This window comes from Crinia signifera, chromosome 4 (genome assembly GCF_055691185.1).
Source record: "Crinia signifera chromosome 4, ASM5569118v1, whole genome shotgun sequence".
Taxonomy (NCBI): Eukaryota; Metazoa; Chordata; class Amphibia; order Anura; family Myobatrachidae; genus Crinia; species Crinia signifera.
In genome coordinates this window covers 156,236,166-156,254,284 of record NC_139220.1, presented here as the reverse complement: position 1 = coordinate 156,254,284, position 18,119 = coordinate 156,236,166, and the positions used below count along the sequence as shown (strand labels likewise).

The 18,119-nt window shown below is 38.9% G+C and overlaps 1 protein-coding gene across 6 annotated transcripts in view; it reads right to left on the bottom strand.

The window, feature by feature from the left end:
- PTPRZ1 (protein tyrosine phosphatase receptor type Z1) overlaps positions 1-18,119 on the bottom strand; it is a 186,886-nt gene that overhangs the window by 45,163 nt on the left and 123,604 nt on the right. For 4 of the 6 annotated variants that reach the window (XM_083182829.1, XM_083182830.1, XM_083182831.1 and 1 more), the window contains 2 exons: positions 11,551-11,695; positions 5,178-5,269 (listed from right to left, as the gene is read on the bottom strand). In XM_083182829.1, the coding sequence (XP_083038955.1) occupies positions 5,178-5,269; positions 11,551-11,695 (237 nt within the window). Of the gene's footprint in view, positions 1-5,177; positions 5,270-11,550; positions 11,696-16,162; positions 16,178-18,119 lie in introns of all 6 variants that reach the window. The other 2 variants (XM_083182827.1, XM_083182828.1) reach the window with 1 other exon arrangement.

Sequence of the window (18,119 nt, the reverse complement as noted above, 5' to 3'; positions counted from 1 at the left end):
CATGCTCTTAAATTATTCCCACTTCATCTTAGAATATCACATTAAATAATTTCACTATAAATTCACCTTCACTTTCATAGGTTAGCCTCATAGGGCTTACAAGAGAAGGACAGGAGACATATCATATATTCTTTTTGGTGTAATAATTGTTCACCGACATCGCATCTCCTAGTCGTTTCAATAAGAAATTTAGGTACTTATGTAATATCTGGGCTCCCGTTTTTCTTATGAGACAGCGTCCCCTCGCGGGGCTCGCTGCGCTCGCCACGCTTCGGGCACGGTGGCTCGCTGCGATCGCCACACTATATAAAATCAACTCCATGCGTAGTTGGATTGTAGGGGTATGAAAAAATGGGGTGCATTTAACATGGGAGCCCAGATAATACATAAGTACCGAAATTTAATATTCGGGTATGTTATTTATCCTTTCAATCACTGAATATTCTTTTTAATTAAGGACAACCCACTATGGGCGAATTCATCTTCTTTGTTTCTTTCAAACCACCGTCACCACTTCTTCCCTTTTTTCAGTTTTTCTCTGTTTTCTCTTCTACAAGTATTTTTAATCATTAGATCACATATCCATATGTCATACTTATGTTTTAAAATATTGTTTATTGTAGACTGTATACAATCCCCTGATGAAGTCTTAGGACGAAACGCGTTGGGATTCTGTTGTACGGCCAGACGGTCAATCAAACTTTGAAGATTTTAATAAATTGTTATCTTGGAGAAATGACGTATGGACTATCAATTGAGTAAAGGGCGCTGAACCACATTTGGGAAGTGTATGTTGTATGTAAGTTACCCGGCCCTCGGGTAACATTGTGGTATAGCAGCCTCAGTACATATTGTTAAAAGAAAGTTCTTCTGTTTGATATTGTTAAGCGCGTCGTGGAGTATTGTGTTATATATATATATATATATATATATATATATGCTCAGTTGCCCTCTGTACTGGTCTTGAGCCTGAAATGCACAGTCCTTATAAAACACAGCGGCACTCTGAGACTTCAAACGGTGGAATACAAGTGAATCTTTACTGATCAACAGTTTCATATCCTAAGAAGTTTAACACATCTTGAAGTTGGATCTGTTGTCATTCACTTGAACAAAATGTTATCTGAATTTGTAATCTGTATCGAATTTTGTACAAACTCATTTTTTATTGATACTTTGTCATTGTAAAGAAAATTAGAATAAACGCATATCTTATGTACCAATGTATGATTATTAATGTACAAAAGTGGTGAAATAGACAGAGCGCACATCTATCTCTCCTTCCTTCCATATATATATATATATATATTTGGTGGGGTTGCGGCCTGGCACTCTCCTCACAATGGCAGCTGCCCCGGTGCCTTCACACAATATTGATAACAGAACAAAGTACAGGCGGCACTCGGAGGTCTTGACAAATAGTGTATTTGGGTGATCAAAAGCTGACGTTTCGGAGCAGCGCTCCTTCTTCAAAAGCTAGTAGGTGAGACCTACTAGCTTTTGAAGAAGGAGCGCTGCTCCGAAACGTCAGCTTTTGATCACCCAAATACACTATTTGTCAAGACCTCCGAGTGCCGCCTGTACTTTGTTCTGTTATATATATATATATATATATATATATATATATATATATATATACATATACATATATAGCAAGGAAGAAAGACTAGCACTCCTGGGTCTGGGTGAAATACTTGTATTCAAAAAGTGGAAAAAAACAACCAACGTTTCGGGGAAGCGCCCCTTTGTCAAGGTGTAGGTGAGAACCCTTTGTCAAGGTGTAGGTGAGAACCCTTTGTCAAGGTGTAGGTGAGAACCCTTTGTCAAGGTGTAGGTGAGAACTGCAAGTATGCAGTCATGAGTGCCGCCACCTCGACGACCTAACTTCAGTAGGTGTCACTGGACACCTTTTGGAGGGCACCAGGACCAGTATCTTTTGCACTGTGTGGAGTGCCGGCCTGGCTTGCCTTTATATATATATATATATATATATATATATATATATATATATATATATATATATATATATATATATATATAAAGAGTTTAGAAAATCAGTAGCTAGAATATCATGTCACAGTATGTGCAATAATAACAGATTTCTTTGACAAAGACACATCAGCGTATTGATGCAGAGCCGTTATTTACATCAACAGATGTTCACCATTTAGACCACCTAATAACTTCATCTTAAGATAACAAGAATTTGTTGATATGATATTAGCGCCCATCTGTTCTATTTCAAAGATGAGTGGAAATGAATACTAAAATTGAATTATCTTGAAAGCCTAAAAGAAAAAAACCACATATGTGTAAATGCACCTTCACACTTATGAGGCAGCATCTGGCAGCAGGTGTGTGTTTTATAATTAGTTTCAAATACAGTAACAAGCAATAACAGCTAACCGAAAGCATTGTTAGATACACTCAGAAATGTAGCTCAAATAAATAAATAGTATCCAGTAGTGGTTATTAAACCATAGTAGTGGTTATTAAATATATTTCAAGAATTTTAGGAATACATATTCCATGAAAATGCTCTCTGTGAAGTAAGTATAACACTTTCAAAATGCCAAACATTTCTATATAAAGTTACAGGTATTAAATCAGTTTAAAGTACTGCAACTGTAACATCTACTGCTGTTGCCTGAATATACACATGTAACAAATGCCATTTTGGAGATCATAGTTGTTTAGGTTATGAATATACTATACATACATACATACATACATACATACATACATACATACATCTATGTGTTGTCTGACTTCAACACTTGCTGAATTAGCAAAATAATATCAGCATATATCTATTCATTTGTGTCGTGATATATTTTTATATAATTATGTATTCTTTATACTTATGTGTGCGAAACCCCCTGTCTTTTAAATAAACTATTAAGAGTTAAGTATTTATTTAACTCATGGAGGGTACACATCCCTTCATCAAATAATCACAATTGGGGTCTCTGGATGTGTATAATGGTGCACACTAGAACTTATCCCAACATTGAAAAAATTAAAAAATTACTACTACAATTTATTAGAGTGCCCCGAGTTCTTTCTTCTGCCCCTTCTATTATTTAACACAGTAAAAAAAAATGCCAGTTCAAAATGTATCAACAATATGGGTATAACACCTCTATACTGTTGCCCCAAGTGTTTTCATTGAATTGCACTGCACGTCTCACACAGACTATGAAAAAGCAGTATAATAAACAATAGACGAGAAGGACACAGGATGAGATGAAGGTTTCTCACGTAGCAAAACAAATGGGTTTTATAGGAAGAGACTTTTAAAGCACAATTCTTTAAATCGTTTGAAATTTTAACCTTCCAGATCCTAACCATTAGATCATTAACATCATTCCAACATTCCTGTATATACAGTACTGTACTAAAATGAACAATGATATATATATTAAAAAGAAACAATGAAAGATAACATATAATTTAGCACATTTAGGAGTATATTTACTAAAGGTTGATTCTAAATTATTATTATTTATATATTATGGATTAAAAACTTCCTATATCTATGTTGTTTCTGGGGATAAAACACATATGAACTATCAAATAAAAATGAATATAAGAAATCACCTGTTAGGACATGTGCGTTTTAATAGCTACTATAACTCAATATAATTTTAAAATTGTATTTTCAATCATTTAAAATCATTTATTTTAAATTGATGAAAATTGACCTTTTGTAAATAAACCCCATTATTATCACACCATTCTACTAGAAACCGACTAGTAATACTACAACCCAAATTCAATAATCATTTATTTTCTGAAGGGTGATAAATGTAGCAAATGTACAAGTTCATTTTCTATTATGCTTATTGTTTTCCAGAGACAGAATATAGTGGCTAAATTGAGAATACTTAAAAAAAAAAAACCTCAGCTTTTTTTTCAACTTTAATCAAAAATTGTACTGTAAGCAAATCAATGCTGGGATGTCAATGTCCAATAATGTCATTACACCTTTGTTTCCCCAAATAAAATATTTTTCTAATGACCACTCAGGAAGTCTAGATAACAGCAAAAAGAGCCCGATTCTGGCCGGTTACAATTTTTTTTTTCTTTCTAAAATAACTCTCCTTTTTGCACTGTATACTAAAAAGAGGATGTGTAATCTTAAAATAGTCATTTTAAATGGAAGAGACACAGAAGGGACTTATGTTAATGTTATTTTCTGTAAAATAAATCAAGCAATTTTATGCACCTTACAGTATGTCTGCAATCCAACTTGGTCGACCTCTTAGATGATCTTCTCTAGGTATATAATACCCACCTTTTTTCATCCTCTCAGGATCTCTGACTATCAGCATTGGAGAGCGATACTGACTATCTTTCTGCTATTCCATCTTAAGTTTCATCTTAATACCACAGATTCAATCATTCAAAAATGAAATGAATAACTTTCTGCAAGTCAACAGAAGCTAGATACCCAACATATCTATCTCAATACAACTGAAAGAACCCCTACGTTGACCCTTGTGTTGACCAATTTACAGCAACTGTTTTAACCTCCAGTGTTCAAACTAATGGCTGCCATTTTTTCTTCCATACAGTATGTTTTTAAACTTAAAAATTCAACTGTAAATCTCTGTTTTCTGTTGAGTTGAAGACACCACAGGGCTGGCACAAAGTGTGAGATTGCAGACTTGCAAAATGTTACCAATTGGGAGGGGGCGAGCTAACATAGGATGAGTATCGTAAAAAGACGTGTTTATATGTATGCATCTCATGCAGACCTGAAGAGGCATTCCTTATCCACCTGCTGCAGGGCAGGTGCCGATGATGACTTGTTACAAGCCAAAGGCTGCTGCAATGGAGGTTTATGCATCTTAAGATGGATATCTGCTGAAAAATGCAATCTGTCTATGCACTTTTTTTTTTTTACAGTAAATTAGGCCCATTTTACCAGCAATTATGCATCAGTCTTTATGGGGAATATGCAATAGCATTCACTGGATGTGTGGGATGCTGGCCGAAAAATCAGCAATCATTTACAATCATTGTTCGAGTTTGGCCGGCATCCGGCACTTCTGGCAAACTCGGGTTCTTTTACATACGCCTCTTTATCTCTACACACCACTACCAATATAGACAGCTCATACTGCACCCAAATAAAAACACAAGCATAACAGAAAATAAAGTATATTCCTTACCTGAAACTGGAAACACTGGTGCTGGGGGGCTGGAAATAACCCTTGGGGATGTATTATCCTCTAAATAAAAGTGTGCAGTCTGAAAACATTTCCTGTAATAGCATAAGAAGCTTATATTAGTTATATTAGTTGTACAGATTCTGTTTTCAACCAAAACCCTAATCTATTAAACTAAATTACTAAAGTTTTTTTTTTTTGTCTTTTTAATGTGTGGAACTCTCGAGATAAACTACAACCAATTTGGCTAAAGAGTGTTAAAATATAAATTTTAATATTTTTCCCTTTTTGTTATATGCATTTTTGCTATTACAGTGTCCTTTAATAGATGTAAATGATCAATCTGACTCCCCATTTAGAGTTAAACTAAATGTTACAGAGGAAACCTGGTACAATTTTAAGAAAAATGTTTATATAAGATGCAACAAATCCTGGTTTTTAGCACATACATTTGATCATTTCATGCAGAGAGTGAATGGTTATTTTTTTACATTTATATTTTTAAATACATCCCCAGTAGTAGTATTTAGAATCAGTTGCCGTGCAGTGCAGCAGCTGGATTTACGTTGTAAGCACCCTGAACTGGAGGCTCCCTCAATAACTGAGATGCACATCGGCGGTACCAGTCAATGTTGGATTAACAAAAGGGAGGCAAAGGCAGTTGTAGAAAGAAGGGCCCCCATACACATAAGGGGGTATACATTAGGTACATAACCAGCATTGGGGCATGGAAGATTTGTGCATTGGGGGCAGTGGTACTGAGAGTATTTACACACTATACTTTTTAATACAATGCCTGCACATTATATTGAAAATTATGGATTAGCAGCAGCCCCCACAAGTTAGTTGCTCTGGCGCATTTCTGGAGGAACACCATTGCTGGAGGCCATTTGAAAAATGTATTATTTAGGAGCTGTTTTTTGAACCAAGTTTCTGGCCAGGCAGATGGGCACACTAACATTTCTGCATTCTTCACATTAGGGAACTGCAGCCTTTGCATGACCCCCAGATACAGGAATTCCACAGCATCTTCTTAGCTCTTCATCTGGTTGGCAGTGGCCTTTAAGCTCTTTTGCATGGTCACCGCCCATCCATGACTTCTACAGCATCTTCTAAGCTCTTTACCTGGTGGGCAGTGGCCTTTAAGGTCTTTGGCATGGCCGTCGCACATCCAGGACTTCCATGGGGTCTTCTATGTTCCAACTTGAGGACAGAGGTCTGTAAGCTCTTTTTCAAGTCCGCGCCCATCCAGGAGTCTTGTATCTTAAGGCGCTATATATCACTCCTCCTCTACCATCAAACTGCCTCCCTGGCCCTGCGCTGGCTAATATTACCACCGTGGCCATCTAGGATTTTCAAAAATGGTGCTGGAAAAAGTCAATCAAGGCTTGTCACATCATCACCCCACCTGCTTGCGGCCTCCTACCCTGCACGTTTATGGCACCATACAGTGTAAAGTTGGACAGAATGAGTTGACCATTTTCAAAATTACTGGTCAGTGCTTTCCAAACTTTCATGAATCATGGCACCCTAGAGTACCAGCATGGCCTATGATTACAACACTATTGAGAGCTGATGGCCATGCCCCCAGGCCCATCTGTCTTAGTGAATATATGCTGTGCACATGCGTGCAGCATCAATTTCTTGCTGCTCTGCTAATCAAAGCAGTGACAGGCATGGGGTACTCCCAATTGCCCCCTCCCCAACATGAGACACTGCCAGCTGTGGGTGGAGCATGAAAATTGGAAAAGTTGGGAGGTATACAAAATTCCATGCTTTCCTTTTAATTTATGATTGCCTTTCTTGTCAATTATATAGTACAACACAGGTGATGCCAATGAATTATTAAGAAGGAAGTCCAGATATAGAGCATTTTGACCCTCCTATTATGAGTCATGTTGGAAATTATGCACAATCTAATATACGTCCTCTCTTCCCCTGGGCTCCCCTGTTTAAAGTGTTGTAATTGTACAATGAGGCCAATAACTGGTGGTTTTAACTAACAAATTGGTAGATTTACTATTCAATGGTTTGGAAAGTGATTGTTAAACCACTAGCATTGTGCAATGGTTTCGAAATTGCAAAACCTGGAAAAAGACAATCAAGGCTTGTCACATCCTAGTGTATCAGAGTTTTTTCTATGGCACATCCTAGGTAAAAATGTTCTTGTTGTAAAATTATAAAGAAACATTGTTTGTATAACATCGTTACTCCCCAGATACATGGGACAATGCTGGCCTCCATGCTGCTAAGCACAGATAGTTTAGCACACATCGCGGCACACAAGACATGCACCCATGGTGTATGCTGAGCGATCTGTGCTGAGCGGGGTTTTGCCTATCGTTTATAGGCAAAACCACGTGATATAGCAAAATAGCATGCACTATCTCTGCAGGTGATAGCAATGCGCTGGACTGCACATCGTCATCACCCGAGGCTATACACATGGAGCGATCCATGATTAATTTCCAAGTGATCTAGTCAGATTGCTTAGAAATGGGGTTAAAATCCCCCTGTGTGTGAGTTCCTTTAGGTTCAGTTATGTGTTGATAGGTAGGATTTGCTTCTGCTTGTCCTCAAATTTTATGATGGGAAGTCATGAGATGGCAAGCATTAGTTTGCCTATTACATTGACCATAAATAATTTGAATTGATCCTGGACCACCAACCCAAGGCACTCCTGCATGTGTGTGCCTCAGCACCCAGTTTGGAAACCACTGGTCTAAATATCATCTATATATATATATATGTCTAGTGCCTGTGTAACTCCGAAACACTGCCATCTGTTGGCAGCAAGTGAAACTACATCTACAAGCTTTCAAAGCATTTGCTTCCAGCGAGCTTATTAGTATTATGCAATGTCCTTAGTAACAATGTAATTTCTTATCTAGAGTAGTATGCATTTTGTTCCTTGTATCAAGTTCTATGAATCAATTTTGTTATTCTGCATTAATAACATTGTGTTGCTGTAACAAAACAAATGTTTAGTATATTCTTACTATTATTAGCATTTTATTCTTTGTTAAAATACCTGAGGCTAAACACTAACATTTCACTGCTTCAATTAAATAATTCAAATGTTGAGATTAAGCAGTGTGCACATGCTTCCTTTAACAAACAGAAAGTTACAAAAAACAAAAATACATTATACATTGAACAAATATTAATGTACAACATCTGGTTCTGTAACTCCTTTAAGTAGATATTTCCATCTGTTTGATGTAAGAGGTGAACAACATCACGATGATGTGTTAAGTGTGAATGACTAATTGTCACTTGATAAAAAAGAAACAAGAGATGATTGACATGTTACCCACACATGTACAGTAGATCCCATCAATCAACAATACAGAAAAATTCTACAATAGAAAACTCTGATAACAGGTAAAAAAGCCAGCATTATAGATGCATATAAACATTCTAGTGTATCTAGCAAAACACAAAACCTTTATGTTTGCAAACGTACTGTAGATCAACTGAAGCATACGCCTCAACGTTTGTAATGACCAGAGTGGAACCCAGTAGTTTCTGTAAAGCCCTAACTTTCTAGCATAAAGCTGGGAACACGCTATACGATATTATGGGCAATTTATTTTTACGAAGTGATTTGTAATGAAAAATCGTTCACAGTGTATATAATGTGTATGTGCTATATATTTGCTTCGGCGGGTCGACCGAAGACATCCTCTATTGTCCATACATGCAGCTCAATCTGAGGATATGGTAAACAACATTATACTTCTGGATGTGGCCACTGAAGATATATAGGTGGGTATTAAATTCGGTCCTTTTTTTTCCCCCAAAAAAACCCCGGACTTTCCGATTTAATTGCGGATGGTTTTCAGTCATGTTTCGACAATGCAGTTTCAATTTTCTAAAATTCTAAACAGCATTGGCATAGCATGACTAAAAAAAAAAGGTGAAAAAAGCATGCAATTTTGACAAAAAAACTTGTGGATTGGCAATTAATTCCTCAATCCATGTTTTTTTTGACCGTGCCGGATTTTTCAATAGTTGAAAAATCGACACTTTAATCGAATAAATCGAAGGTCTGCAGATTTTGTATTGAAATCATTATGTAACATACAGATCTAGCTTCTTTCTTCTTAGCCTTTAATAGGATAAGGGCCTTATTCTGGTCGATGCGTAAATTTCCGAATTCTTTCGGATGGCGTTTTTTAGCCGTCTGCGCATGCGTTGGCAACGCTATGCGCATGTGCCACGCACGGTCTCCGTACGCGTTCTCACTAATACCGTACAGAAATGTGCACCGCATTCACTCGGGAAATATGGGCGTAATATGGGCGTCATTCGGACCTACACGGGGCGTAGTTTCAAAGTGAGCTAAACTGGGCATAAACATGGGCGTACACGAGGGAGTGCACTAATTCTGGTAGGCGTGCATTCGGACAGAACACAGACTGCAAAAGAACCAAAAGGCAGAAAATATGCGGTCTTCATAAGCAAGTATTGCTTTGCGGACACCACTCGGTCATGCGCTAGGCATTCGGAACTCCCAATTAGTACAGCCGCACCTGAACCAATGTCAGCTGAACACAATACAATCCACTCCTCTACTCATTACTAATTAATTACACTCTTGTCATCCCTTCAATTGGAACCATTGCAGCTTAAATGGTAGTAATGTGTTTAATGATCAATTCGAAAAATAATAGATGACCATTAAAAACAATCCCTTTTTATTGAGGTAGCCTAATTGCATAAGTGTGTCATGTGTGTGATGTATGAGTTCCGATGATAGTAGTATGTTTTGCGGAAAAACACTGCATCGGTGCGTATGGGCAGGTTCCCGTCCGTTCTGACACTGTAAGACCGTGCAGACACTGTAAGACCGTGCAGAATATGTGTGTGTCCACTGCACACGCCAGGTTTGGATGTCGTCTGTAAACACGCCCTCTTCTTAAAGAGTGAGTCCGTCCGAATGCGGAGGACCGGTGGGCGTTTCTTCGTACGATGTCTGCACAGCGTGACGTGCGGTCCGCTCCGAAAGAATTCGGAAATTTACGCACCAACCAGAATAACCTCCTAACTGAGAAAGATCAGTCACACTAATCCCCTGTTAATCACCTTGCTGTATTGTTCTCTCTATTGTATTGCAGCTGAGAACAATAAATGAAGGGAAGCATTTTCTGCACCTAGGTGCAGAAACTTAGTCAAGATGAGCCTGGCTCTATCTGTAACTATACTCAACTACAAACAACCTAGAACACATAAAATAAATAGTGCTGGGTCATAAGTTTGATTTATGGCCACAGTCATATCTGTGTTGATATTAATTTTGATATTTTGATTGATATTAAACATTTTCTGACACTTCAAAAGTATACTGGTATGGATTTTCTCATGCAAGTTCAGTATCATATACAGTATTTGCTTTTTAACATTCCCTGTTCAGGCCTGAAAACAGGTTTCAAAATCATTAATTTATTAGAAACCAAAATAGCTAAATAGTGTGTGCCTGCATTTTCTCAAACTATTGATACTTTCTTTACATCTACATTTTGGTCTGTTCTTCAAATTAAACTAGTTACTGCCTCTGAAAGGAGATTTCTTTTTTGATGTCTATTTACTACAGAAAATTGTTCGATTCAGCCAGGAAGTCAGACTCCCAGGTTCTCTACCAACTAACAACATGACATATATCCCTGTGGGAACCACCAGTTTCCATGATCAACAAGAGAATATCTAGGCTAGACCTACTTCAATTAGGCTTTTTACTATTAATGAATTGGGAAATTAAGAGTGCAAGCTGTAAATTAGGGTGTCTGGATGACTGACAGACAGGTTGACACCATTTTATCATATATGTAATATATGTGCTGGATGGTTCCCCAGGGATCGGCAGCACTCAGGTAATTAGCTTATTGCTTCATATACTCCTTATAAACCCACCCCCGGACTTCCATTGGCTAGTTTCACAAAAGTCTAGGGGCCGATGTATGCAGCATTGACGATCTCCAGGGAAGCCATCCAGTATGTATAGTACATACATGATTAAGCACATATATTAAATTCATAACATGCATGTTTATATGTGCTACGCAGTCAAACCCTACACTACATGGTTGGCTCTGCAGCCCGGGGGGGGGGGGGGGGGGGGGCGTACCTGCCTCACATGACTAAATGTTGAGGTCACTGGCCTCATTACCTATAGCAGCATGAGAAAATTTACATTTAAGTTGAAAGTTCAGCTGATTCCACAAATTATCTGTACTCCAAAAGCAGAGAGCGGGACATTTGAGGGAACTTACGTTAAACCAACTGATAGGTACTCGCTTTCATTTAATAACAATATTGTTTAACACAAAATACAAAAAACTACGTCTTTTAAAAAATATTAAATCATGAAACTTACCGCCAATATATAAGAATACCCACAAGTACCACCAGACAGATAAAGGTCAGTGATGAGACTACCACAAGTGGTATAATCGTCTTCTCCTGTGATTCCAGACCTTCTGCTAGGCCAACACGAGACTCGTGGCTACTATTACTTGCCTCTGTAGTCAGAGAAAATGCAAATCATCCATATTTATGTAGCAGCAGAAATATATCATACAACATTCTACATAGAAGTAGATTTATCAAGCAGTGGAAATGGCTGACTGATTATCCTTATCTCTGAATAAAATAAAGACTTATAGACTCACACACCTCAGTAAGGTTAGTAGTGTGGGCTATAGTAACTGTTATAATGTAAAAATGTTTACTTTGTATATCTTGTGGCCCTTTAAGGTCACTATTTCCCAAGTGCGTATATTAAGGCTACCAACGCATTCTACAGTAAGCCTAGCCCTTGTGTTTCCTTGGCTCACTTACCTTAATTTATCCACCAGGACCTTTATATCATATATTTGTAAAAGTAATACATGAATAACATATATAATAGTATGATTAGAATAACACTTTGGGTAACACTAGCTAGCAAAAATGATTAGTTAACGATGAGCACTGATGACACTTCTATATTAAAAAGTATAACACAACTATGCTATGTTATTTACAGATAATATTGATATAGGGTGGGGAAGATAACAATATATTATGAATCATGCAGTTTCCTGTAGGATTGTTAGGGTATGGAGAGACAAGAAACCTAAAATACAAGTTACATTAATGTGATATAATAGATCTTTTGTTGTTGGTTCTCTGTAATCCACCATTTCAGATTTAAAAAAAAGCTGTTGTCAGCTTTATCTAAGACATCTTCCTGTAAAGCTCCTGCCAATATTATATTACATACTTGCATTTTAGGTTTACTGGTCTAAAGGATGGAATGGGGGACACATATATTTACTGGGTCGTTACCATGAATAACTGTATCTAAAGATTTTTTTTTATAGATTAGGTGTTAGAAAGATGTTTATGTGTTATTGTGTTTTCATAAGTTGTAAGCACATTTATACAAAAAAGGTGCCATGATAATTGCCCAAAGATGAAGTGATCAGTCCTGCTCATATATCGGGGCCGTAGTGGTTTAGTCTTGCCCATATATCAGGACCGTAGTAGTTAGTCCTACCCATATATTGGTCATTCAGGAACTTGTTACCAAAGGGAAATACTTTATGCTGTAAATTTAGTTATTTAGCACCAATGCTGAATATCAAGCTTGCTAATGATCACAAATTGCCTAAGAACCGATGTAAAAATGCAGAAGCAAAAAGTATGTCTGTATATTACCAAGAACATCAACTGCAACTTATATTTATCAAGGCCTGTAAAGGCCCATACACACTGGGCGACTTTGAGCTGAAAGCCGCTCAAAACAGCCTGTTTGAGTGGCTTCAGCTCAAAGCCCCAGCAATGAGCGGTGAGCACTGCTGCGCGCTCCCGCAACATTGCTGGGAAAGCCACTCATCTGCTGTTAATACCAGCAGATGAGCGGCTTTGGGGACGGATTTGTATAGCTCTGCGCTATGCAAAGCCGTCCTCCCCCCTCCTTTGGCGCCGGGCAGGGGGAAAGCCGCTCAGTGTGTATGCACCGAGCGGCTTTCCCCGCAGCGGTAATTGTCATCATCGCTGTCCATACATGCTGGGCATAGTCGCCTAGTGTGTATGGACCTTTAGTCTAACTTATCTTCCCATGTATATTTGTGTAGAGCATTCTGTACAGAAAGTGATTATACAAACATACATATTCAGAAAAATGATACACATCTAATAACAATACTGTGAATATGTCAGTTATTTTATACTGAATAAAAAAAACAAATCTGACCTAATTTAGGGGTAGATTTATTAAGCTCGGTGAAGTGATAAAGTGTCTGTTTTTTATCTCCAGCCAATCAACTCCTACCTGTCCTTTTTTCAAACCAAACCTGTAACTTCACAGTTAGGAGCTGATTGGCCGGTGATAAAAAACAGACACTTTATCACTTCACCGAGCTTAATAAATCTGCCTCTCAGACACAGATCTCTGAAAATAGCAGATAACAATTTTCGGAGATTTGAGCATGTGCGCACATGAGCATGAACACTTAAACTGGGATCAGCTTGTGTTGGATGGGGGCCGGCGACTGACTGTATGTGTGTGTGTGAGGGGGTTTAATTTTTCTGGGAGGGGCCTGAAAAACATCTGGACCGCTCCGGGGGAGAGTCACAGCAGCTGCATGACATCACACGCAGCCTCTGCAACCGTAAACATGACCGACCTGTGCCTGACTTCGCAGCCAGGTAGCTGCCGGCAATGTGCAAGCACTTCACTGTGGAGCAAAGCACTTTAGCAGTGTGCCCGCAAGTTTTTGGTTGCACATTGGATAGCGGGGAGGCCATGCCCTGTACTGGGCGCCCCCCTTCAGACTACCGCCCCATTTGTACTTTTGTGAAGATACCTAGAGTAACGTTCTGCATTAATATTTACTTTATGTTTTAAGAAAACTACAGCAACATTATGTAGAGCAGATACATAACAAAGACTGTTTTAGAACATGCATGCAACGCAAGCTTCACTCTTGTGTATAAATATCATACTTATGTATGATATTTATTTATTAGTCCATGCAGCACATGCTTCTACCCCACCTCCAAGTTTATATATAAATATATATATATATATACATCGGTGGGGTGGCGCGGCACTCACAGCAGAAGAAGGACGCAGTACACTTGAATCGAGTGCAACGTTTCAATGTCCTTTATTGTCCTTTATTGTCCAATAAAGGACATTGAAACGTTGCACTCGATTCAAGTGTACTGCGTCCTTCTTCTGCTGTGAGTGCCGCGCCACCCCACCGATGTATCTACTCCTCCAGTGAGGGCACCCAGCCAAGTATTGTCACTACAAGCGCTACGGCGCACTCGTGAGTGCCGGTCTCCTACTACCTATATATATATATATATATATATATATATATATATACAGCATATACATACAGCTGAGAAAAATATAGAAAAAATGATTGCCTTTGTATGATTTTTATCACACTATTACTAGAAGTAAATCTTGCTTGGTTCTGTAATACATTTTTATTGTACACAGGTGCAATATATTATGTTACAGAAGCGATAACTTTTACTGGCAAATTCACCCAGAATGTAAATTGCCTATGTCACCGCATGCTGAGCTACATTGCTCACTGCTCAATTCACATGGAGAATACAGCCAGACCCCAGTGTGCAGCCTTTTGCTTATGACTCCATTAGTATAGTTGCCAACTGCGGCTAATTTCCAGGGACAGCCATAATTTTGTAAAAATGTCTCTGTCTTTAAAAATATCCATTTTTTCAGTATTGGCAGACTCTATCAGTTCCGTAATTCTGTATATTGATTTCAGTTTTTTGGTATTTATTCTGATTCTGTGGATAAATATTTATTAAAACAGAATATTTAAAACTGCAGTGCCATTTTTTTTTTGCTAACAGCTCATACCAGTAGGCAGCTGCCTATGGTGCTGGGATCTGGGGGGTGGGGGGCACCAAGTCTGCCTATCAAAAAAATCAATGGTTGTTGTCTGTTGTGGGTGGCAAAGGGGGCCTACAGGAGGGCAGGGGACATGCCCACCTTCCCGGGGGGGCTTGGAGGAGCATCCAATTTTGGGGAACCTCCCTGCCATTCCAGAATGTTATGCAAGTATATCTTAAGGGGTTGAAAAGTGGGCATTGGTGGCAGTATGGGGGGGGGGGGGAGCAGTAGGTTGAACTTTTGCCTAGGGTGCTGAGAAGCCTTGCACTGGCCCTGGGTCTTTACTTTCTTGTGCAAGGTGCTATTGGTGGTTTTACAATTTCTGTAAGTGTCATGTAACTGCCATGGCTACCAGTCATGTGACATGTGAGCAGAGGTGCTTTGAAATGTCTCTGTTCCCATCATGCTGCTCTTTTACAGCACAAGTCGCTGCACCCTAGAATTCTCCAGCTGCCATAAGGAGAGCTCTGACTCATAGATCAGGTGACCATCTCCTCGGTAATGAGCTTGAGTGATGAAACATATGTATTCCAGCTGAGAGAGACTAAGTTATAGCAATGATTTCTCTTGCTTAAAGGGGGCATGTCGGATTGCAGTTGTACTATTCAAAAAATTGTATTAGTTACATGATCAGTAAGCATATTATATTATGGATGGATACTGTACTACAAAGGCAAAATTACTTGTAGAAACACAGTATCTTTGGAAATGCATTTTGCATTTGCATGTTGGGAAGCATACAATAGGAGTTTAGGCATGTGACATTGCAGGTCAACAAGAATTCTCAGTTTATAATATGGAGGTTTTTTTTTGTAATCAATCATAATCAGAGCAGTATTTGAACTAGATGGAGAATAATAATAATAATAATATTATATTTGTGGTGACACAGTACTGTACATTCTGTAGACCAGTAAACAGCAGTAGCAGTTGGAAAGAGCAGCATCATGTGTTATTCTGTGTACAGCAAATCTTACAGAAGCCATCACAAGTGATACTGACATGCGTATGACATCTTAGCATGGAGCATACTATGCACCATTTACATGTGATGATTAGGACGCACCTTGGTTAAAAAACTCTTCATGCCATCAGAAATTAGGATGTGGGCCATGGGGCATTTGTGGGTTGGGAGAAAAAGGAGATCATAACTGTTCTTATTTTACAATGTAAGCTCTCATATCCCGCATGCAGCTTATCTTTGTACATCGTGATCAGCTGACCCATGCAGTGCAGCTTAAGTGACATCAAATAAAACAGCAGGGTAACACAGTTATACATCCCTAACTTTACACTGTACATTATAATCTTTGTCTGCCCCATCTTATTATAACAACTCTCTTTATAGTCAGTGGTGCAAGTAGAATTTTTTTTCTTGGTGGTACTGATAGCCTCCACCAAAAATGGGTATGGCCATGTGTCATGAGGGGGCGTGGTCACACAAAGCTAGAGGAGTGACTAAATGACAATAGTGGCGTGGCATCAGGAGACAGGGAATGAGAAACAGGGAATGACTGGGGGTGGGTTGGCTCTTGCTTGGGGGAGAGCCGGGCAGCTTGTGCTTACAATTGTGGAGCCTGCTCTTCATGCTGTCGGCGCCACTGATGCCTGTCAGTGTGACTATATCAGCAGTAGCCAGTAGCTGCATACAGCACCAATCATAACGCTGGGTGGGCGGGCTGTGCATACAGCACCAATCATAAGGCTCGGTGGGCGGGCTGCGGGTGATTATATTTAGACTTAAAATAAAAATAGAATTGACAGTGGGTAAGTGGTACTGCGTACCTGCAACATATTTCTTACAGGTACTCCGTACCACGCCGTACCCCCTTACTTGCAACACTGTTTATAGTTCAGATCTTCTCTGCACTGGGCTGTAGTGCTCTCATTAGAGCATGAGAAGTGCAAATCTTTTATAGGAAAGAATGTCTGTAATCATTAATTACCTATATTTGCCAGGATAACGTTTGGGGTAAATAACCAATGATTGAACCTCTATACCAGTGATGCCTAACCTTGACACCCCAGCTGTTGTTGAACTACACATCCCAGCATGCCCTGCTACAGTTTTACTAGTTGGTCATGCTAAAACTGATGCGGTGCATGCTGGGATGTGTAGTTCAACAACAGCTGGAGCGTCAAGGTTAGCCATCACTGCTCTATACATTGTTACATAGTGCAGTGAGGTGTAGCCTCCACTGTCATACTCCGGTATGTATACCCCAGAGTTTTGACTATAAAAAATACTAGAATAATACAAAGAAAATATCTATAACTTTTAAATATCATCTTTGTATAATTCTAATCATTTTTATAGTCAAGTGTCTTTAAATTTTTTGTGCTCCAATGAAACTACAGGGACAGTCAGGGAGAGACCGGAGGTGAGGCAGCTATTCCTAGTAAGTGCCTCCCCAGGCATTCACCTCACTGACATACAATAACGTAGAATTACATGTATAACTGTAAACCATGCACTTATTGTGCTCTGTGATAGAAAACTTTTTTTTTTTCTCCTTTATCGCGGTGGTGTCAGTGTTGCTCACAGGGAGGGTGGCGTAGACACATGCTGAAAATACATGCACATAAACTGAAACCCAATATAAAAATGTTGCTCTGCTAGTTCAGATAACAAATAGCCTGCTGTATAGAGAGACAGAGCACAGTATAGTTGACCTTACCACTCCCTACCCTATTTATGCAATGATGATAATCTTTGTAGGAAAGAGGTGACTGATAGATATGGGGTGATACCTGGAGAAAGAGATCTCTATCAGAGATGGGCCTGGTCAGGGGCAAACGCAGAATTTTCAGAAGGGGGTTTCGAGAGAGGGGCGGAGCAAAGCACAGAGATGGGCACTTAGGTGACCCAGTATATGCCAGGTCAGTTAAAGTATTATAGATAGACCAAATGTATATAAATAATATATATATATAACAGCAGTGTAGACCCCTGGGCATAGCAATGTATTGGGGCCCCTACCTATCCTCCTGTGGTAAGGGTGGGGGGTTCTATGAGCGGAAGC